The sequence below is a fragment of the Triticum urartu genome, chromosome 4A (assembly GCF_056163025.1).
Source record: "Triticum urartu cultivar PI428250 chromosome 4A, HENAU_Tu73, whole genome shotgun sequence".
In the NCBI taxonomy this organism is placed as follows: domain Eukaryota; kingdom Viridiplantae; phylum Streptophyta; class Magnoliopsida; order Poales; family Poaceae; genus Triticum; species Triticum urartu.
The window spans coordinates 541,153,910-541,176,087 of NC_141876.1; the positions used below are offsets into that span (position 1 = coordinate 541,153,910).

General features: G+C 48.7%; 2 protein-coding genes and 2 long non-coding RNA genes across 6 annotated transcripts; 2 read left to right on the forward strand and 2 right to left on the reverse strand.

The window, feature by feature from the left end:
* The first annotated feature begins 7,432 nt into the window (after positions 1–7,432).
* LOC125554109 (uncharacterized) lies at positions 7,433–8,574 on the forward strand. The gene has a single exon (XM_048717717.2). The coding sequence runs from the start codon at positions 7,950–7,952 to the stop codon at positions 8,385–8,387; it is 438 nt and encodes a 145-aa protein (XP_048573674.1). The 5' UTR covers positions 7,433–7,949; the 3' UTR covers positions 8,388–8,574.
* Positions 8,575–9,428: 854 nt separating this feature from the next.
* Positions 9,429–14,848, reverse strand: LOC125552601 (uncharacterized). Its single transcript, XR_007303690.2, has 3 exons — positions 14,412–14,848; positions 12,114–14,311; positions 9,429–12,010 (listed from the first exon to the last, which is right to left on the reverse strand). It is a non-coding gene; the product is annotated as an uncharacterized LOC125552601 (long non-coding RNA).
* Positions 14,849–14,969: 121 nt separating this feature from the next.
* Positions 14,970–22,070, forward strand: LOC125552602 (uncharacterized). Of its 3 annotated transcripts, XR_007303691.2 has the most exons (5): positions 14,970–15,227; positions 15,318–15,442; positions 15,920–16,053; positions 17,305–17,456; positions 17,561–20,739. It is a non-coding gene; the product is annotated as an uncharacterized LOC125552602 (long non-coding RNA). The 3 variants fall into 3 exon arrangements; XR_015601557.1 differs by lacking the exons at positions 17,305–17,456; positions 17,561–20,739 and adding an exon at positions 20,752–22,070; XR_015601556.1 differs by lacking the exon at positions 17,305–17,456.
* Positions 15,458–19,019, reverse strand: LOC125552600 (sulfate transporter 1.2). Its single transcript, XM_048716203.2, has 13 exons — positions 18,693–19,019; positions 18,549–18,597; positions 18,232–18,439; positions 17,949–18,123; positions 17,793–17,858; positions 17,588–17,701; positions 17,371–17,487; positions 17,150–17,276; positions 16,786–17,072; positions 16,506–16,696; positions 16,347–16,432; positions 16,164–16,240; positions 15,458–16,051 (listed from the first exon to the last, which is right to left on the reverse strand). Exons 1-13 carry the CDS (start codon positions 19,017–19,019, stop codon positions 15,908–15,910), a joined length of 1,968 nt encoding a protein of 655 aa, XP_048572160.2. The 3' UTR covers positions 15,458–15,907.
* Positions 22,071–22,178: the final 108 nt, after the last annotated feature.

Sequence of the window (22,178 nt, forward strand, 5' to 3'; positions counted from 1 at the left end):
TATCCTCGGTGATGGCGGTGAGCGAAAACGTGCGGGCCGCCACCTCATCGACATCCGCACAACCAGCTTCTTTCTTTGCCTGCATGGCGCGGCTACGCGCGCGTCGACCACGGATGGCGCGATCGTATGCACTAGAGGAGCGGAATGACGCGGGGTCATTGACAGCAGCGACGATGCCCGTACCGCCATGCTCCCCGTCGTGCCGGCCTAGAGCAACTCGCCACTTCCCCTCGAGCTGGCTTGGAGCGGCGCGTTGCTGAACCACGCACCGGCTTTGGGCAGCAACTTGCTCCATCAGGTTTGGAGGTGGATCAACAAGTTGCCTCACATTTATCCGCCGGGCTCGGTGGGCCACCCAGCTGGCTTTTATGACAGAGAACTACTTTTCCGGCTCGTCGGATGCCATCGAAAGAGTGGAGAAAATGGTGGAAGGAGGAGATGGGGAGCGGCGAAGTGGTGCAATTCTTGCCCGACATCTGACCTTGTTTAAATAGAGGGCAGACAGGAGGAGTTTACCCGGCATTGTGTTTAATGCCGGCCCCCTCATGAACGGACATGTGGCTGGAGTAGATTTCTCGGCTTCCATGCGGGTTTAATGGAGGTGTTTGAATGTGGCGTGGAGGCTTGTTCAACTAGGCGTGCAACGGGTGGCGCCCTCGGTCAGTGCGCTGCATCAGTGGCAGAGGCAGTGAGAGGTCGCGTCTGCGCTGAAGTGTTTTCAATATGGAGCGGCGCGCTCTACGGCGGCATGAGTGCAGGCATTTGCGCGATGGACGGGAAGCACGCGGGCGGGGGAGGGTTTTTTGGTGGGCCAGGATGGTCAGAAGCGGATGTGACAGAGGTCCGGACTCCAGCAAACCTTTCCCATGTTTGTCTCCGATTTATGAGAGAAAACGCGTCCGAATCGCGCCGCAAACCGGTGCAGGACCGCTTTGGATGGTTTCCGCGGTCCGGACAGCACAGTCCGGATTGATATGGGAGATTTGCGGGTCAGTGTTAGAGATGCCCTTAGAGCATCTCTAGCAGACCCTGTATATCGCGGACCCGCAAAACTCGTTTATAATTCGCGGAAAAACGGTTTTGCGGGCCGCCGCGGGCGCCGGCCGAGCAGACCCCGCATAGCAAAACTGTAAAACGGAATATTCGTGGATTTTTGGTTTTACAGTTCCGCTATGCGGTGTCTGCTCTGCCGGCGCCCGCGGCGGCCCGCATATCAGATGCGGTTTTATCTGAATTTGACACATACGCACATATTCAGAATTGCTAATTTGCAATATAAGAAAAAAAATATCAATATCACAATACGACAATCATCCAAATTACAATAATTATTCAAATCATCGAAGCAAACTAAATAATTGAATACAAAACTTGTCCCGAATATAAATCACATATGAATTAAATAAAAATGAATGAAAAAATGGAATGTGTTACTGCCCAGTCCTTTGCCAATGGTGCTCAATGAGATACTCCTAAAGCTGAAAGTGGGTGTTTCCATTTTCAATCTCCATATAGGTCTGAAGAAAATCTCTAATGCGGTTAGGGTCTTTAGCTGGTTTGACATGGCTACCCACATTGTCGTGAAAGAAATCGAAGTTCATGCCTCTCTCATCTTCGAGAATCATATTGTGAAGAATAACACAACATGTCATGATGTTTTTTAAGGATCGCTTGTCCCAAAAACGATCAGGACCACGAGCAATAGCAAACATAGATTGCAAAACCCTGAATGCTCTTTAAATGGCTTTTCGGTCTGCCTCTTGTACTCTTGCGAATTCACATTATTTTCTAGTTTTGGGATCTTTGATGCTCTTGACAAATGTGCACCAAGAAGGATATATATCGTCTGCAAGATAGTACCCCTTTGTGTATTCATGCCCATTGACAGTGTAGTTGCAAGCAGGAGTATTACCACTAGCAAGCCTAGCAAACAAAATGAGACCGTTGCATCCATAAATCCTCAAATGCTATGGCCTCTAGCACAATTGTTTCATCACAAGACTTGCCACAATACATTCCCTACCATGCCTTCGGGCAATTTTTCCAAGTCCAATGCATACAATCAATGCTTCCTAGCATGCCAAGCCAACCTCTTCTCTCATTAGATGCCATCAACTTTTTTGTATCTTCCTTGTTAGGTGCCCGAAGATATTTAGGACCAAAGACACGGATGATCATTTTGGCAAACCTACGCACTGACTCAATTGTAGTATCTTCATCAATGTGAAGGTACTCATCGGCATAGTCAACCGGAATGTTGTATGCAATTACCCGCATAGCTGCCGAGATTTTTTGATATGCACTAAATCCCTTCAAGCTCGCGACATTTCTTCTTTGAGTAAAATACCGACAATTGGCCTCGCAAGCTTGAACAATTTTTACAAAGAGGGATCGACGCATTCGGTACCTTCTCCGGAAGAGGTGCGGCAGATATGTTGGATTGTCTGCGAAGCAATCTTGCATCAACATCTCGTTCCCGAGATGGCGATTTCGAGGAATGCAAAGACGGGCGATGTTCGATCCTCGCCACCTCTTTCGGTTCTCATCTTCGTGCTCCTTCACGGCGAGGGCCATCACCAACGTCTGCTGCCGATAGTTGACAAGCAGCGTCTCAACATCCGAGTCGTCAGAATCGGACGAATCCTCGAGCAAAAACTTCTCGCACAGGTTCAATTCCATCTAAATTCACAAATACGCACGCCGCGTTAACCAACTATGCATACCGCTCGGCACAAGCACAAATACAAGTACCCACCGAGGGCTCGGGTGGTGGCTCTGCGGCGGTGTATCCCAAGGTGGCGATGGCGACTAGGGGCAGTGGATCCTGAGCGGCGACGACGATTAGGGGTAGCTCGGATCGGCGGATCCGGGGGAGCCAGTGAAGCAGCTCGGTGGAAGAGGGTAGGGGCGCCCCCGCGGCACAATTTCGCACGCAGATTTGGCCGGAATCGCCGGCGGCGGACGGGCGAAACCAATGGCAGGCGGTGGCTGAAGAGGGTGGCGAAAGGGTGCAGGCTGAAATGTCCCTTCCACCAACCGCTTTCCTGGAATACGGGGCACCGCCGGGGCGAGGCGAAAACCTGTGTTTTCGCGGGTTTGGGATGGGATTTTACTATGCCTCTTAAAAAAATTTATGGGTCCGACGCATTTGCAGGGTCTGATCGGGCAGCATTTTCAGCGTCGACCCGCATTTCGATGGTTATTTTGCAGATCACGGCTTTATACGAGGTCTGCTAAAGATGCTTTTAGAGATGTACTGGAAACAATGAAACTGTGCACGTACACTTCATTGCCTACCTATATACCACACAGACTGCATAAAACACGAGCGCTACATATGGGTATGCTGGTCATGCAATGCCACCGATCGCCGAGTTGACAGCACTAGCTCCTGTGCGCAAATTCCAGCCAAGCAACGGAACAAGGACGCCGCGCCAGCGCCACATCACCGGAGCGTACGCGACAGAGAGAATACCCGACCCGCACTGCCCTGCCCGCAGCCCGGCCGGCCTGTCCATTGCGCGCGATTGATCGACGGACCGCCCCGGCCAGCCAGACGCGCGCCGTCTCCCTCCCTCCGGCCGGCCGGGGCCAGGCAGACCCGCGGATATGCAGAGGACAACCCGGCGCCAAGCGCAACGCGACGGGCCGCGAAAGCAGAGGCGCGCATGCGTATGCGTATGGACGCGGCCGTGGGCGATCAATCCATCATCCGTCCATCGATCCAAACCAAACCGGGCCGCGCAGGGGTCGTTTCGTTCGCCGGACCGCATGATTACTGCCGCTCCCCGTCCCCGACGGGGGAGGTGTCCTCCGCTCCGACGCCCGCGCGCTAGCGGACACCGGCGGGAAATTATCGCCGCGCTACGCTCCGGAGGCGGGGGGCACCGTGATCGTACTCTGCATCTGCATCTGCATGCATGGAGGAGGCGACGTGCGCCCCTGATCGGTCGATCGACGCGACCCGCCCGGCCGGCCGGCCGGCCGGCCATCATTATTCGACGGAAGAGTACGTCTCATCGTCATCGGCATCGGCATCCCTGGAATGGAACAAACGATAAGCGTAGGTGTGATAGGATAGGACCTGTCATGCTACCACAGACATGCATTGAGGATACTTCAATTATTATTAGGATTATTCTGCGAAAAATCAAAGGTCATATATTTAAGTAGCACAAACACTTAAAAAACACCCTTAGATTTTTTGGAGAATACATCCAAACTTTTAAAGATGTCGAGGTCTTCTTCCTCTTGCATCCACTGACAATGCGCCGTGAGCAAAACTCTTGTCGTCTCTGGGTCTCTGTCTCAGCGAGGCAAACTTGTTTGAAAACCAGGATCTTATAGAAGTAGATCAGAAGATGTCGGTAGACTCGACCTGCATAGCAAATAATCACCCCCGAGAAGCAAAAGTCGGAGAGGGCATGTAGAAAGCTTTAGTTCCAGCTAAACAAAGTTGGGAAATGAGAAATCTCACACGCTCCTCGACGAGGCCGAGATTGGACAACCTTCATCAATTGAAATTGGAGCAAGAGAATCAAGATGCACAACCACGCTGTCTGCTACGTAGGGCAGTGTGACCTAGACAAACATGCAGAACAAAAGGCTGTATCTAGAGCCAGATCTAGGGACACATCATCTTTCACACACCTTCCCACGATACAAAAAAGCATTACTGGAGCTGGGCGAGGCGTGAAGACCTTATTCTACGTTGACGACAGTACCATCATCTCACCAAAGCCGAACGAGACAAACCCTAAATTAGTTCTGAACCCTACCATCACCGACCGAAGCCCTGGGGTCTCCGCCCCTCCCGTTACCGGAGTGATAAACGAAGGGAGAGGGGACCCTTGGACTCGCTGAAGAGTTGGATAAATCAGCCGCCGCCACATGTCGCCTTAGTCAGGGGGTAGGAGCGCAAAGAACGCCCGTACACAGAGGATACTTCAGTTAATAGTTTTTTTAACATGGTCGATTGTAGGGCATGCGTTTAGAGTATATATAACACGAACGATGGTTGCATGACCGCATATCATTTTTTTCTAAGATAGCGAACCGCTCATACCATGTGGTTGCGTAGCAGTATCATGATACATACACTGTATAGGAAATAAAAGTACTGGCACATTTAGCATATTTAGACATTTATCTACTCCAACATATACATCCCTAAATAAATGTTCAGGTGGCTACATACTGTCCAAGTATTTGAGTTACTCTTTCTTCCCTCCTAATGTTCCTTTGGTTCCGACACGTACGTACGTTGTCAAGAGGCGGTACTGGTGCCGATCAGCAATGGAGGTGGATCGGGGGACGGCGAGGCATGGGAACCGGGATCGAACTGGCCGGGGGATCGGTGTTCCAGCAGCTGGAGGTATAGCTGAGATCGAAGGCCGAGAGCGTGACAGGTGGGGATAGCGTGAGGGAAGGAGGAGAGGCTCTCGATCTCTATCTAGGATCCGGCGCATGCCATGCATGGCATACGATGCATGCATGCACGGTGGATCAGTCGTCAGTGTGTAGGTTCAGGGCACAGAGGCTGCATGCCTGCCCGTTGTTTGTTGGTAGTGATCGATCGATGCATGCACCGTACGCTTGCTGATCGAGTTGCTGACACATAATTTCTCAAAAAAGGAAAAAAGAAGAGAGATGCCGATCCATGCATGATTTGATTAGATCTTACATTAGCGTGATCGAGGTGGTTCGGTAAATGTCATGTCGGGGTAGTAGGCAACTAGCCTCCCCATTTGTGATATATGCAAATATATACGGTCGATTTTCTAGGCCAAGAGTACCGATCATGATCAGTTTTTTTGTACTACTCCATGCACGAACACACATTTCTTAGCTACACACCCAATTCAAGTGATGCACAAGCTAGTGTGAGCATATGATTGAGCAAAGGCCCCACGAGCGGATTCTGTCAATAATCAAACTCAGGCTGTCAGGCATGGATTAGGACATTGACACACATTAGTTTGTATTCGCGTAATTATTATACGACACACATGATGTAAGTGTGCCCGGTGATGGATGGATCGATGGATGGCCCATGCATGATGACACAAGCATAATTGCGACGGATCTGTAAGTTGTGACACGGCCCGGCCGGTCCCTTTCTGGCAAACAAAGGAAAGGAAACACCTACGCACAGTACCTGGCTGAACATCCACACATGCGCACACATGCATGTACTCCTACGCCCGCCCGCCCGCGCCCACAAGGCCAGAGCCAGAGGAATCAGAATACGCAAAGCTTGCTTGTCGCACCAAGGCCAGGTCTTAACAGTAGACGGAAAAGAGCAAGATATAGTACGCATAAGTAATGAGTTTTGATCCTTACAGGAGAGGGGGTAATCATAAATTAATGTGCAGGACACAAAGAGCAGTCAGCATGCAAGGACGGAGGTCGCACTGTTTGTGCCCCTTGTCTTCTCCCTCTTGGCGTTGCATGTGACATGGGCCTACGACCCTGCCATTTTTTTGGGGGGTGGACAAGCATGATCTCATTTTAGAACAAACAGCATAGAATAATGGGGTAACTCAAAACCTACCCCCCTGGAAAGCGTGAACTTGCTCCAATAGTCCAACCGCACCGCGTAAAAAACAGAATCCGCATGCAATCACAAAGGCTATAGGCTAGGTAGTGGTAATATTATTTATCTACACCGATCCTTAACTCATCATCTGGCAGGTCGATTGGTTGGAGCACTAACCCCGTCCTTGGCCGCGCACACAGCAACCAAACAACAGAAAACATCAAAGCCACCCCAACCCCTACGCACACGACGGCACACGGCTCCACCGCGCAAAACCCCAAGCCATCTAGCGAGCTAGGGTTTCGTTCGTACATTAACTATGAAATCAAGAATCGGAGTGAGAATAGAATGCGCTGCCATGCATGGATATATGCTCCATGGATCGATGGGCCAGCTTATCTTAACATAACATAACCTTGGTGATCGATCAAGCTGATGAGCAGCTCCTGTCCCAATCGAGCCGAGGGTCGTCCGCGTCCATGACATGAAACAAGGCAACGATAAACATTGGGGAACAAGGAGGGCGGGGACAAGGGGGGAGAGCCACTGATCGAGCATGCAACCAAACCAACCCTCGGAATTAAAAGTAAAAGAGAAGGAAGGGAGACGTCAAGGGTTAGAGGACAAGGAGCACCACGAAATCCTATACGACCATATTCCTCCCCGCTGTCTCGCGCCAAGCGCTAGCCTCCAGGGCCCTTTGTACTACCTCCCCGGCGTCACCCGACTTTAAAAAGTGGCGCCTCACATCCAATCACCAAACCAAACCAAACCAAACCCAACCCCCTACCACACCACCACCACCACCACCACTACACCAGCGCTAGCTAGCTGCACGCGCCACACCATTCATGTCCATGTCCATGTCCATGCATACACCCTACCCCGGCCCGGAGGCATTTTGCCGCTTGGACTTTCCACCCCTCGCCCCGATTCCCTTCCCTTTCTTCCTCCCCGAACCGCTTTAGCTCGCCAGCAAAGTGGACGGGCCTTGGATTGGATCCCTTGGATTTGAGTTGGCGCGGAAACACATGCGATCACTGTGCATGCCCAAACGAACGCATCATCGATCATGAGTAGCCACTAGCCACTAGCCAGTGTGAGAGTATTAGTGCAAGAGGACAGACAATCTATGCTACGCAAACCCCCCATGCCTCCTCCCTCCTACATACATATATATACCCCGGCTCGCCCCCTCCAACCTCCCCTCAGCCAATGATCGGTCCATTTGCAGCTTGCTAGCTAGCTCCAACCAGACCAGACAGCGCCACCCCTCCCTCTCGCATCGCACACTCGCATACCCACCTAGCTAGCTCGCTCTACCCACTACAAGTGAGCTAAGCCAGTCCTAGCTCTGCAACAAGAAGCACTTGCGAGCCAGCTACTCGTCGTAAGCAAGTCCATCTCGCCGATGAGAAGGCAGGGGCGCAATGAGGCTTCCCCGTCGATCATCCACACGTCGTCCATAGCCCTCCTCCAGGAGCGGTTCAGGAACCTGCAGAGGGTCAAGGAGATGCGGGAGGGCAGGGAGCTGCAGCGGGTGCACCACTCCGCCGACGCCACCGACCGCGCCGGCTCCCCGTTGCCGCCGGCGCCTCTCGACCTTGGCCTGCAGCCCACGGCGGCCGGCGGCGACGAGCGGCCGAGGTGGTTCTTGCACCCGGACCTGGTGCGGCCGTCCAGGCCCCTGCACGGCGCGTCCGCCTACAGCGGCTTCGGCGGCGACAACGGCGGCGTTCAGGCGTCGCAGCCCGCGGCGGCGGCGGCGGGCTCGTGGGGGGAGGTGCCGAGAATGCAGAATTCGGGCTATAGGGGTGATGTAGACGTGGACACCTCGCTTCATCTGTAATATCGTCGTCTACGTACGTACGCCGTCCCAGCTGCGGGCTGCGGCTAGCTGTTCTTTGGTTATTTTGTACGTACGGCTTGTAAGCTCCGGACTTATTTGCAGTACCACTAGTTATTACCTGTTGCCTGTTGGGTTACTATAATTTGAGGTCTCCCAGTCCCAGCTTAGTCACACCACTTTACATATCTGAACTGAACCTTCAAGGTGCGCGCATATGCTTGCTTACTTAATTAGCATGTCCATTATTAGGATGGTCGATGTTGACACATGCATCTCTCAGAATGCGACTTCCAATACATATAATGTTTCTTTATCGGAATACACGTATGTATATAAAGCCAGACAAGATCATGACCTTGGTTAATCATAAAAAGCACTCATGTTGAGTAAAATTTACACATGGGATTCTCCTACGTACGTCGATATAAAAACAAAACATTGTTGGCCGAAGTTCTCAACGAACCAGAGTAACCAACTTACATATACACTTGGTCAGGGAATAAAAGAACAAATCCTAACAGAGACACTACACATGGGAGCATACGCATATACTCCTGCATGCAGAGAGGAAATAAAAGATGATATCTAATTTCATTTCAAAGTAAAGATAAGTGCATGTCGCATCGGATATTATATTTAGCTTGAACGTACTACGTGTTCACACACGCACACACTGCTCAACTTGAAGCATGGCAAGGAGAAGAAACGTCGATCACATGCATCACGCACGGGCTACTAGTCTACTGACGCGACGCACTTTAAGAAAGTATAGTGGCTCCTCGGTCAGAAACCGAAGTGGATCACGGACAGCGCGTGATCAAGGCGGACGGACAGCAGAACTGGCCAGGGTATTCAATATGGCGCACCCAAACCGTGATCTCATCAATTTTGAGCCGAGCCGACATCGCATAGTGTTTGAATTGAATACATACTGCTGGTGACTGGTGATGAAAGACCAGCCGTTTGAATCAACCGGAAACAAGCCTGCTGGCATGCAAAAGCATACGAAGCGTGCTGGTGACTGGTGCGCACACACTCAATCAAAACATTCAAGTACCTTTATGTCGGTACTCGTACAACATCGAGACAATATTTTGTGGAGCATACAATGTGAAGATGGACGAAACTGACCCTTTTTCAAGACTTCAATACAAAATAACCTCAATCTGAAAATATTTCCAAAACAGACCCTTTTGCATGCCCTCCGAGGCTAGCACGCCATCCCCAGTCCCGGGCATTATGCGACAAGGGACCAGTTTGTGAAATATTTTCAGACTGGGCCATTCTGAGTTGAAGTTTAAAAAAATGGCCAGATTTTCACCATAGAACGGTCGAACGAATCGTGGCCATATTTTGGAACGGAGGGAGTAGTACAACAACGCTCGGGTACTTTACATTTAGTGTAGTATTTCGCGGGGCATAGAATGCTCGAACGGATCGTGTGGCCTAGCCTAGCCGTCTTCGTCGTTTTCGTGTCGCTTGCGCCGGCAGTACCGCTGCTGGCTAGCTAGACATTGACCGCTGTGGAGCGAAACAAACAAGGCTCCTGACGACGGAGTACGTGGTAGGTCTCTCCGAAGCGGCGCCACGTGATGAGGCCCCGTCGCCGCGCGCGGCCAATGGCTGCGTGGCAGATCGGCCTCAGCGACGGCATGCATGCATGCCCCGGGCAGCAGTTCGCTCGCTGCGCCGCCGCAGCGCTTCCTTCATTCCTCCCTTGCCTTTTCCTGCCTCATCGTATGCGTAATATCGGACCTGAACCAGGCGCGCGCAGGCGCAGTCACGCAGGGACCAACCCGTCCACCGTACGTGCTGTGCAAGCATGCGGAGCTCAGGCGTCGCCGCAGGCTTTTCGCAACCCCTTTCAATGCGCGTCACGAGGATCTACTGACCTACTGTGCTGATCTACGTCCATCAGCTCGTGTAAATTAACCGCGGATGCGCTTCCTGTGCTGCGCTGTGCTGTGGTGTGCTGTGCTGTGCAGTCAGGCGTGCGTGCAGGCAAGCGACCAAAGCTAGGCTGGAATGGCAGCGTTGCGGAGCAGTCGGCCTGGTTAGAAGCTCCACGCCTCTCACTGCTCAGTTTACCCGCAATGTCCCCTGGGGCCATGGATGTATGGAGCTTTCACTCTTGAACGTCGTTGGATCACGGACCGACGGCCGCACCGTGAAAATATGCGACGGATTCTGCTACAGGGTTCGACTCGAACTGAGTTTGAGCTCCAAAAACTGCAACCATGCATGAAAGCCCAACACAAGTTTGGTTGCTCTTTCTTTCTCAGACTCGAGTATTGGTATATATGCTAGTAACACGAGCAGCATAGCGGTTTCTGAACCAATTGGCGTCCATGAAATCAGTTTGGGCAGGTTTTCTCATCAGATTCCAAACCAAAATATATAGAGTATCAGATTGTCATGTGCTAGGACTGGAACCGGTCCTAAGACCGATGAATGTGACACGGTTGGGGTTACAGCTCCGAGGAGCGAAGGTTGGCCAGCCATGGTGCCGGGGATAAGAGGGAGAGAAGGTTCCGGACGAGGATTTGTAAGTTGTTTCGAACAACTCAAAATAGGCTGTTTGGCACATTGTCTGAAATGTCTTCAAGGTCTTATAAAAGTGAACAGAGGGAGTCAGCAGCGAATCTAGAACTTAATTGTAGGGCAGGCTCAAACAAGCGAGAGGCACTGAGATGGGCCAAAATGCAGTCGATTTACTGGGTTAAGCCCTGTACCATGAGCAGTAAAGGCCTAATTGATCCGGTTGGAGGACAGGCTCAAGCCTGTTAAAGCCTGTACAGTAGATTCGCCCCTGGAGGGAGTAGTTTATTCTCATCTATTCAATAATCCTTATGGGTACATGGTGTCCCTTTAATAGGAAAGTCTTACTTTATGCCTAAGAATAGAATCTTGACTGTCCTAATAAACCATATTTATATCTTCCTAACTGAATCAACATCTTCCCTGACTAGATAGATATCTTACTTATCATCTCCAATGGACTAAGGGAGAGATCTACACCTCTGACATTACACCGCTCATTTTAGCAGCTCGTCCTCGAGCTGCGGGGGTGGCCATCGTTGAACCCCAAGGAGGCCCCAAATTGCTGACATGTTGTGCCTGCTGCATTCATACATTTATGCGGCCCAGTTCAGAGGGCCTGCGTGCTGCTTTCCATCGTGTTGGCTTGCATAGGAGCGCCGTGGACCGCCCCTTTGGCCTAAGTAGAAGCTAAATCCCAACAAGGCATGCTCATATGGGGAGGCTCATCTGGTTGAGCTTACCACCTGCAATGGCTCTAGCAATAGCAAGACCAAGGGTGGCTGATTTCCCATGCCCACGAGCAGCGAGCAAGGCAACCATGCTCGCAACTCGCAAGGGACTTGTCCAAATAGAGTCCAGGAAATTGGTAACAGCTTTACCCTGTGCATATGTTTTCAGTTTGAGTTTATGGCAGGGCAAACAGCTCTTTTTTATGCCTATGCAAAATGCGGACAGTGTAAGAGGTGTAGCACCTGATGCATCTTGCACCACTTTCCAATTAAAGGGCAACCAGGAAGTATTCACGGAATTGATCTTTTGGGTCTTCCAACTCTGGTTCCCATTTCTGACAATCCCTAGGAATCCTAAACACAACCAGAATCTTGAAGGTATTATGCACCACAACTTTACAGAACCATCACAGGATATAGGAAATTAGAATTTAAGCACAGGAATTGAAGTCCGTACCTGAGGTTTGAAATGGAGGTTGGTAATCAGTGTAGAGTGCAAAATGATGGGAATGTTCAGCGTGTAACATCTAAACTGGATATGAAACTTGCTGCACATAGGCATTCTTTGATCTCACTTCTCACGGGTAGCACAATGCGGAAGCCTTGGGAATAGATAACAAGGATCAAGGAAGACCAAGTAGCAAAACAACGAAAAGTCCCTCTAGCCATCTAACTCACTCCAGATTAACAGCTCTGGCACATCAGGCATCAGAAGAAAATCCCAAATTGCTGCAGTGCATCAAGTCCAGCTGATTCTATGGCTACTCTTTCAATGCTTCCCTTGCTAAAATTGTGCACATACGGAAGCTAGGCTTATGATGATTTTTTTCCATGATGTGCAGAAACTCCATGCACAAGTCTTCGTATCCAGCCCCAATCAGTCCATTGATGAGAACAGTCCATACAATGTCATCAGAATTAAAATTCCTCGATTACCAAATTGGGCTTCATTTCTTCTATGAAGTTGGCATAAAGCACATATTAGTTCTTTATAACAAACAAGGTGGAGTTCACGACACTGAGCAGACACATGTCTGAATACATCCATAGCTAGGTCAACTTTCAGGGCTCTCAAAAGTGAAATAACAATTATATGCCTCCTGGTTTGGGCATAAACCCTGACCAACCATGTGTCTGTACAGCTTCACTGCCTTAAACCATCTCTGACTTCTGCTTAATCCAGACAACAATGCATCGTGCAACTGTTGAGATAGTCTAAGATCCAGTTCTGCTAATTTAGAAGACAAGACTGAAATGGTATCTTTGTTAATTAGTATTTGGTAATCAAAGTTGCAGTCTGAGACTACATCAGGAAAGGCTACAAGTTTCTGGTCCACCATCAGGTATTCATTTTGCAAGCCTTCAATTAAAATACCATATCCACAAGGTTGGTCGGCATCCAGCAGTTATCATTTTCCACAGAAAATCCAAGGCACGATCTGCGTTGCCTGACATTACATAAACTTTGATCATCTTAGCATAAGCGACTTCATCTGGACTAAGCCGTCGCTTCACAATTCTGTAAACAATTCCTCAGCTTCCTCTACCTTGCCTTCTTGACCCAGAGCTTGGATAAGAGAACTGTAAATATGCAAATTAGGTGAGCAGTTATGCTCAACCATCCTGTTGAACATTTCAAGGGCCAAAGATGCGGCCCCATTTTTGCATAACCCATCAATTATAGTAGTGTAAGTGACTACATTTGGTGATATATTTTCTTCAAGCATCACTATTAATAGTTCCTCTACAGCAGAAAAAATATTATGCTTAGTTAGACCATGGATTAAAACATTGCAAGTCTGCACAGTTGGTCTGCGACCACTTATTTTCATGTGTTCAAACATTCTTGTTGCACATTCCAGTTTCTCGTCCTTGCAGTATCCACTTATGGGTGCAGTGTAGGTAACTTCATTTGGGCAAAACCCATGGTCCCTCATTTCATTGAACATTTGATAAGCTGATTCCATTTCACCCATCTTGGAAAAGCCAAAGATCAGTTGAGTATAAGACCACTCATCATCATCAGCAGCAGTATTCCCTGAGTCACAGTATCCTTTGATGATGGTGTTGTGTGTCAGAAGTGTAGCTGTAGCTCTGCCCTCAAACATATTGATCAGCATGGACATTGACTTATCAGTATTACCAATTGTGCAATAGCCCTTGATCAATACATTGTATGTCACGGTGTCTGGTAAACAACCATGTCTCTGCATCACATTACAAACAGTACGTGCAGAATCCATTTTTCTATCCTTCCTCCACCAGAACATTCATCAAAGCATTATGTCACCATATTAGGGAGCACTCCATCTCTTTGCCAACCTATGAAATAGTCCAATGGACATCCTTGACAAAAGCTGCTCACTTATAAGTGACTGTACGTATAGTCGTACACACAGTTGGTCAGCATCCCTTCTTTTTCATATAAACAAACAGCTTCCAGGCATCTTGAATGCGCCCCATGCCACACAACGCAGCAATAGGGACAGCAAAACACCACACCGTGTCATTTTGCTAATCAAATCCAGTGTCTCGTTCACCTTCCTACTATCGCACAGCGAATTGATCAGGGTTGAGTATGTCGCGGCGTTTGGCTCACGCCCCTCTTTATCCATTCGATTGAAAACCTCAAGTGCAGAATCCAAGCCATTGTTCCTACAATACCCAAGAATAATTGAGGGTTAGGTGAACGTGTCGGGCTTCATCCCAGACTCAGATATATGATTCATAATTGACTCTGTATGCCTAACATTACCATCCTTGCACAATGCATTGAATCACGGCGTAAATTTGGCTTCAAACCCTCTCTAAGCTGCTGGTGGTGCCTGTCCATGACCGTGGCCGTCGTGTTGAGCCTGCTCAGGTGGATCAACAGGGTGCTATACGCGAACAGACCCATCTTGGACCCTCTGCGGCTGGGAGGCTGCAACGCGGCCGGCCTACGTAGGCCTTTGCGGGCGCGCTTAATCAGGGCGGCTGCTCGAACATTGGGCGGAGAGGAGCGGAGGGAGGATGGGTCTGAGAGGGGAGAGCGGTCTGAGGTGGGCGGCGCGTGTGAGGACGGAGAGGGGGGACGGTGGCGAGAGGTGGGCGCCGCCATTGGGGGAGGAGGAGGAGGAATTGGAGGCGGGGGATCCCATCCATGTGGGGAGGGCGGTGGCCAAGGGATTTCCATGGAGGGAGGGAGCTCCACGGAGAAGAACAGAGAGATATGGGCCGTCGTGGGCCGCCATTTCCTTCTCTTTTTTTTTGAGCATCATTTCCTTCTTTCTTAGAAGAAGGGAGGAAGGCGTTACTCTCAGGCCCAAACTTACAGTACTACAGAGCGGAAAACGTAGGCCCAAATAGTGACCACGGGGCTCGTCGGCGGTCGGCCGCACGGCACGGGCGCCACCGTGGCAGCCGAGGCGTTGGCGGCGCAGGCGAGCCAGCCGCTGTTGTCTCGTCCTGCCGAGCAAGCGCGTCTGCTGCTTCCTACTGGGTAGCGTCGGAAAGCGGACGGCGGCGACGATTGATCTCGTCCTGAACGGAGCAGGGGCGGCGGCGGCGAAGGATAATCCGGACGGAGACGGTGAGCTCACTTGTCTCTGCGCCTAGCTGCCGTGGTCAAGCAAATTTGAGTAAGCATATACTATACTAAGCATCCGTATGCCTTCTGTAGTTCTGTGGCAACAGAGAGCACTCGACAGCTTACAAATGCATGGCATTGCCATTTGCCAGTCAATAGCAAGGTTCACACATGCACACCATCTGTTTGGTTCAATACCCCAGAGCTGGAATGCGCAGGCAAGCAACTCATCTTATCATAGTACAGTGTTGAAACCTTTACTATCCTTGTTATTCACACAAGTTCGAGCATGCCTCGCAATCTAGTGCATCATACCACTGGGCCAAAATTTCAAACCTCTTTATGAAGCCTTCAACTTGAAGTACAAACACTAACAAGATACAGAGGTGTGGATCCAAGACCGGGGAGAAAAATTACCCCAAAGATGGATCATGATATGAACCTCCATCCAACTGCTCTCCGGCACACACCATGACCACATACACTGATGTAGATGTCCAGCTAGGCCACCATCTCCTCCTTTTCCTCCAACCACATCTTGCAAACCTGATGTGCTCCAACTCTGACCACCTCCATTATTTACCTTTGCACAGGCTATGCCATGTATGCTCCTTGCTCTATAAAAACAGCATCAACACATATCTTTGCTTTGCCTGTACATCACTTTGTGAGGCGCATTTTCTTCACACGTTCAGGGCTGACTTCGGAGCAAATTTCTTCACCGCGTCGCCTACGGACAGGAATATCTTGTCGTCGCCGATGAGCTTCGTGAATTTTGCTGACTGCAGCTTCTGGATCACTGCTGACCCGGGATTGGCGAGGATCAGCTGTAAGTGGCACACATGGATTTTTCTTTCTTAGTAAAGTGTTTCTCCATGAACATTCTTGCGGTAGCAGCTAGTAGCTGTGCAATTCTGATCATAGTTTTTGGTATTTTACCTGAATTTTGCGCTTTTCAAGTGCTTTCAACAACTCCTCCAAGGCATGGATTCCACCTGTGTCGATGTCAGTCACCGCTGTTGAAGTGTTAGTAGATCAGTGTTATAAACTGATAGCAAAAAAGCAACTAATTAATTGGTAACTTTGTTATTATAAAATACAGTAAATCCATTGTCTCCTTACGAGATAGCTCAACAATGAGAAACTCTGTTTTGGACAGCTTCTGTTCCTGCTGTTGTTCCTCCTCGTCTCTCAGCCATCTCAGGATTCTGAAAATAGGATATAAGTTCCTATACTAGTAATCATGCCAATAAATCATTAAATCTTGTAAAAGAAGTTTACCTCTCTTTAACATAATTGGAGTTTGTGAAGTAGATGGCTGAGTCCACTCTGACAATCATAACCCCGGGTACCTTGCTAGCCTCTGGGTATTGTTCAACATTCGTGTAGATTGTTGTCCTTGGAAGGTTACCGAGTAAAGCTGTTCTTGGCCGTGTTACTTGGAGAAGAATTTTGCCAAGAGATATTGCAACCTATTCCATGCAAGATCCAGAATCATCAGCCATGTCAGTAGGAGGATTCAGCTGTAATTAACATGACAAAAAATTGTAGTAGTTCACACCGCAATGAGCAAGCCGTACTCCACTGATGCAAATACGACCCCAAAGAATGCTCCTAGCAATGCCATGAAGTCCATTTTATCAACCTTCCAGATAAGGTACGCCGCTTCGTAGTCAACTAGGCTAACCACTGCATTTATGATGATAGAAGCTAGAATGGCATTGGGCGTGTACTTGAACAATGGAGTGATCAACAACAGCGTAAGCATCACTACAATTGCCATAACAACATTGGATACTGCTGTTTTGCAGCCAGCCATGTAATTGACTGCTGATCGCGACATAGAACCTGAAGGGAGCATATCTTGTCAGTAGAATGCTATATTTGTATGGAGTATGTACCTTTTCTTCTAAAAATGTAGTCACCTGTGCCTACGTAGCATGAAGTCATTGAACCAACAATGTTCATCGTTCCTAGGGCCAGCATTTCTTTATTCCCATCTATTTGATAGTCCTTCATGGCAGCAAATGTTCTTCCAATTGCGATTGCTTCCTAAAAAAGTTTGCATTGGTTTTGACAGATTGTTGGGTATGCTAAAAAAAATCCATGCAATTGAAACTAAAAAGGCCATCAAAGGTTTTGTTACCGTTAAGCCGACCATTCCGGCCACTACACCAATTCTGAATCCTTTAGCTAAGTATGGGCCAGACCAATATATGAGATGAAATGAAGGTAGATTGATGCCTTGCTTTATATCCTTGACCTGCAATTATCCAGTAATTAATCCACATAGTTATCTTCAATTAATTTGTTACTACTGAAATTTCTGATGGCAGAAGTTGCGAGTACTCAAGTTGACTTACAATTGCAACACCCTGCTTGTCTGCACGGGTGATGAACACACAGAATGTGGATACGATCACTGAAATGAGCGGAGCGATTGCAGAAACCCAGAAGAGCTTTTTATTCTTCTTGGCCTGAATTGTCCCAATGGAACAGCATGATCATCACAAATAGTTCGAGGAGAACCAAGATGAAATTTTGAAATGTACTGGTACTCTATCTTACAATGTATTTGGTTGTTAGAAGAAACGCCAGGAAGGATGCTCCAATCAATATCGTCTGCCAGTTACACTGAATCAACAACAGCACAAGGACAAGTTGATGAGATATTGGTCTTCATGACAGGAGTAACAGAATATATGGAAGGTAGGATATTCTTACCCCGTGTTGTATATTTCCCCATACCGATTCCATGACCGAGATGATGTCAGACTGCTTGGTGAATTTTGCGATGCCAAGGAAGCCTTTCAGCTGCTGAAGGCCAATGGTAATGGCTGCACCCGCCATGAAACCAACGATGGCTGCATGAGACAAGAACTCTATGATAAACCCTAGCCTGCAGCAGATCAATCGAGTCAGTTCAGAGAGTTCCAGGTGTTCATGCCAATATGACATCATAAACTGGAAGTGGCAGGTCAGTAAACCAGGGACCACGCACGCTCACCTGAAGAATCCGAGCATTGCCTGAGTGATCCCTGCGAAGAATGTCGCGGTGAACGCCAGCCTGCTGTACTCATGTGGATTCTTAACCGGATTGATCTCTTCCTGGAGAAGAGTCCCGAGCAATAGCGACAGGACGGCTGCTGGACCGATGGCTATGTCCCTGGAAGTGCCCATCGCAGCGTATATCAGAGGTGGAACGAAGCTACTGTCTGCAAATGAAAAATCAGCAACACTCTGGTCATTATAGTTGCAGACTTGCAGGAGCAAAACTGGAAATCCTGAGATCTCAACAATGATGAAAATGTATGCTGAACTTACAGAGCCCAACATGTGCTGGCAGGAAAGCAAGCTGTGCATAACCAATGTCCTGGTGTAAGATACCATGAGGGAGCACATGTCAGAGTACGTTGACAAGCCAGTGGAGGCTACGGTGCTGCTTTGCGAAGTTTGCTAGTTTGTTACCTGAGGTATGCAGAGGCTGGCGATGGTGAGGCCGGCGATGAAGTCCCCCTTGAACATGCCAAAGGTGTAGCTCCTGGCCCAGTCCAGCACCGGAAAGAGGTGCACCAGGCCGAACCACAGCTTCTTGGACCTCGGCTGGTCCTTGTACTCCCGCAGTGGGTCGTCAGGAAAGAAGGTCTCCTTCACCCCTTCGGCTAACTCCGTGAAGAGGCCCTTCGCCGGCGGGAACCTGACTTTGTAGCCATGGTCGTCTGTCTGGTGGTGTGACCCTGTCCTGGAGATGTCGCCATTGAAGTCTTCACCTCCGTCCAAAATGGTTCTCGGCATTGTCGCCGAAGTTGTTTGCACTGCACGTTGGTGCGAGGAAGGGAACGTCTATTTGTAAATGAAGCAGTGAGAACTGAAGTTAAACATCCATGAACAGGCACACACAAACGCATGAACAAGCACGATTACCAGCTACATGCATGGTGCAACTAAGGTCTCAGTTCTAGTATCTACAGAAACAAAACCAAGACCAGAAATGTAATTCTTCAGAACCGAAGGAAGGAATTCAAAACTTATGCATGGACAGCAATGTATATCAAGAATGGAGCACCCAACAGGACCAATGTATCATTCAAAACAATGAAGAATGGAGGAAGGAAGGAGAACCTACACAGCGATGAAAAGTACTGCTGCTTTTGTGTTGATTGTTCAGAAGCTAGGGAATGCTCATTATACATAGATGCGGAGAAGCTCCCGTTACCATCAAAGGTCAACCCCTCTTTTTTGATTAATGAGCACTGCAAATTATGAATCTGCGTCGAGGATTGTGCCATATTAAACATTGCGCATGCAGGAAACACCTACCTGATGGACTGGTTATTCTCACAGCTCATCACTCGCTCAACTTGTAAATTATTTTGCAGAACACAACCGGTGTTGAAAGAATGTGCATCTGCTGAACAAGCAGACTGGCTATGAGCACTCCCTGGTGGCTTTCATCAGTTTATCAAGACATCATATCATAACCTGGCTAGTTGCTGTTTACCCTGCCTTGTGTATGCATGCAGTTACACACTCATCCTTTCCAAGGCTGTTCAAGCGGCCTATTGATCAGAGTCATAAAGGGGATAAAATATAGCAGCATCTCATCAACTGGTAGTTAAGCAATCGATCTATTTCTGCGACGACTAGCTTTGTCGATCTCCAGTCTGATCCTGCTGCATTAAGCAATCGATCTGTTTTTGCAACGACTGGCTGTGTCGATCTCCAGTCTGATCCTGCTGCAGATCATGTTCTGACGGTGCATAATTAGAATTAACAACTGCATTATTGGGGTCTGGCGTAGTCCATGAGGCACCTTATTAAGTAGAGTATGTTGTACCTTGCCATAAGCAGGGGCGCTTGTTTACAAGTCCACAAGTAGTGTTAACAAACTAGTACTTCCTCTTTAAACTAATCTACTATTCCTAAATAGTTTATCTCCACTAACTCTAATTCTCTCAACATGCTGCCTTCCATGTCACCAAATGTGCCATGTCAGCATCCACTAACACTATTTTGCAGCCTTGTGCAAACCTCATGCATACTCTTTGTTCACACCCAGTGCAAGTATGCATACTCTTTGTTCAAACAGTGCAAGTATGAAATATTTCTACCTTAAAAAATCTTTTGATTTAGATCATTTTCTTCATTCATGATTTATCTGAAATTAATCTTTAAATTCCCGGCGCAACGCGCGGAAAAATCACCTAGTATATAAGACACTTTAAATCATTAAAGTAGTGGTCTAAAACGTCTTATATTAGTTTACAAAGGGAGTATATTTTATCCCCTTTATGACTTTGATCAATAGGCCACTTGAACAGCCATGGAAAGGATGAGTAACTGCATGCCTACACAAGGCAGCGTTGTCAATGATGTATTGCTGTGTTGTAATGTTGTGCTTCCCTCAGCCATGGATCAAATATTTGGAGGAAATCCTTACCAGCTCTAGTAAATAAATAGGTCTATTCTATTTGTAGGCTAGAGCTAATAATTTAGTCATGAGTTAACCTTGTGCGTTTTTTGACAGAGGGAACAGCAGCTGAACCCAAACCGCCACTAATGACAGCGCCTGAACTACAAAAAGGCTCTGCAAAAGCGACACCTCTAGGGAACAGTGCACAAGCGTTGTCGTCGCCGATCAACGGGTCTAAGGTTTCCGCCCTGGAGAAAGTCTGAACTCTCCGGAAAATGCCTTCAACAAGGGAGCGATTGACTGATTGACATTGCTAGGTACAACCAATGAAGGTCAGACCTAGGGTATTCACCTTGGAAATCGAGACTTGTACTCGAGTAGCACCAATAAAATTGAAGTCCCCTAGTGCCGCCGCCTCCGCTTGTTGAGGCTGCTGTTGCAAATCACTAATCAACTGGCTCACAGGCATCACACGTTCGGTCCCACAGCAGAACCGTGCCCGCATAACGGCCTGTGAAGCATTATCTTCATCGCATCCAAGACCATGCCTCGCCATTACTTAGCAGTCTCGAACTCGACATGAGCCATCGAGACCTTCTGGTGTTCCAATCGTAGCCACCTTGACATTTCCCACCTCTGTCAACATCGTGGAGATCACGACGTAGATGCTGATGTCGACATACCCCATGGTGTCAACAGAAAGCGGAGCTTCACGATGTGCCCCTTTGAAGCTGCACAGGCTGATGTTTCCGAACGTGCACGACCGGATCCCATTTGATCCAGATGTCATCCATCAATGCGTGAAGACCACCGATGGAGGAGTCTGGAACTCGTCAGCAGCCAGATCGAGGACGACCAGCAGTAGGAAGATCGGCGAGTTGGATGGGAGAAGACCACTAGGGTCGTCGCCCTTCCTTCGTTTTCCCCGTCAGCGCGCCTCACACTGGCCAACCTCCACCTTATGGACTGCGCCTAGGGGAGCCCCCCACCCCTTCGGAGATAGGGCTTGCCGCCACCGCGGTAGAGGTCAACGGCAGGGGAGGCCACAACAAATGATGGCTAGCGGCAGTGCTAGGGCTTGGCTCCTGGCGTAACCCGGGGAGCGATGCCCCGGAGCGAACCGTTCCGTATTTTCTTCCTCCCAGTTAACCTTGTGCGTATGAGCCGATCTCATTCGAAGGAAGCGATTTTTGGTATATGCTGTGAAGCTGCCTGCGTACCTCTACCAAAATCTTGTGCTCGCCATTCAGGCATTGTGATAATGAATGTTGCAAGGACTGATGCGTGGAATCGGCCCGCCGCCAATAACGACGAGGTCAGCCCCTCCGGCGTGGGGGTGATCATTGATCAATATCCCGTTCGACCGGGAGCCTCTTATGTTTCTAGTATCTGGTGATGCATTAGCTCATTTAAGGTCGGTGCAGTGGAAATGTACTTGGTAATGAACTGTTCAAGTATGTTATGTTTGATGTTAATGTGATATTGTCATTTAATTATGCACTGAAATAGTTTAAATGCATGTTTGAAATGTGTGCAAAATT

What these genes read in the sequence shown, in the direction of transcription:
- LOC125554109 (XM_048717717.2), top strand. Translation starts at nt 7,950, where the DNA reads ATGAGAAGGCAGGGGCGCAATGAGGCTTCCCCGTCGATCATCCACACG.
- LOC125552600 (XM_048716203.2), bottom strand. Translation starts at nt 19,019, where the DNA reads ATGCCGAGAACCATTTTGGACGGAGGTGAAGACTTCAATGGCGACATC. An exon ending in CCAGCCTCTGCATACCTCAG is followed by an intron (nt 18,598 to 18,692) that starts GTAACAAACTAG and finishes ATCTTACACCAG; the next exon opens with GACATTGGTTATGCACAGCT. An exon ending in CCGGAATGGTCGGCTTAACG is followed by an intron (nt 17,277 to 17,370) that starts GTAACAAAACCT and finishes AAACTTTTTTAG; the next exon opens with GAAGCAATCGCAATTGGAAG.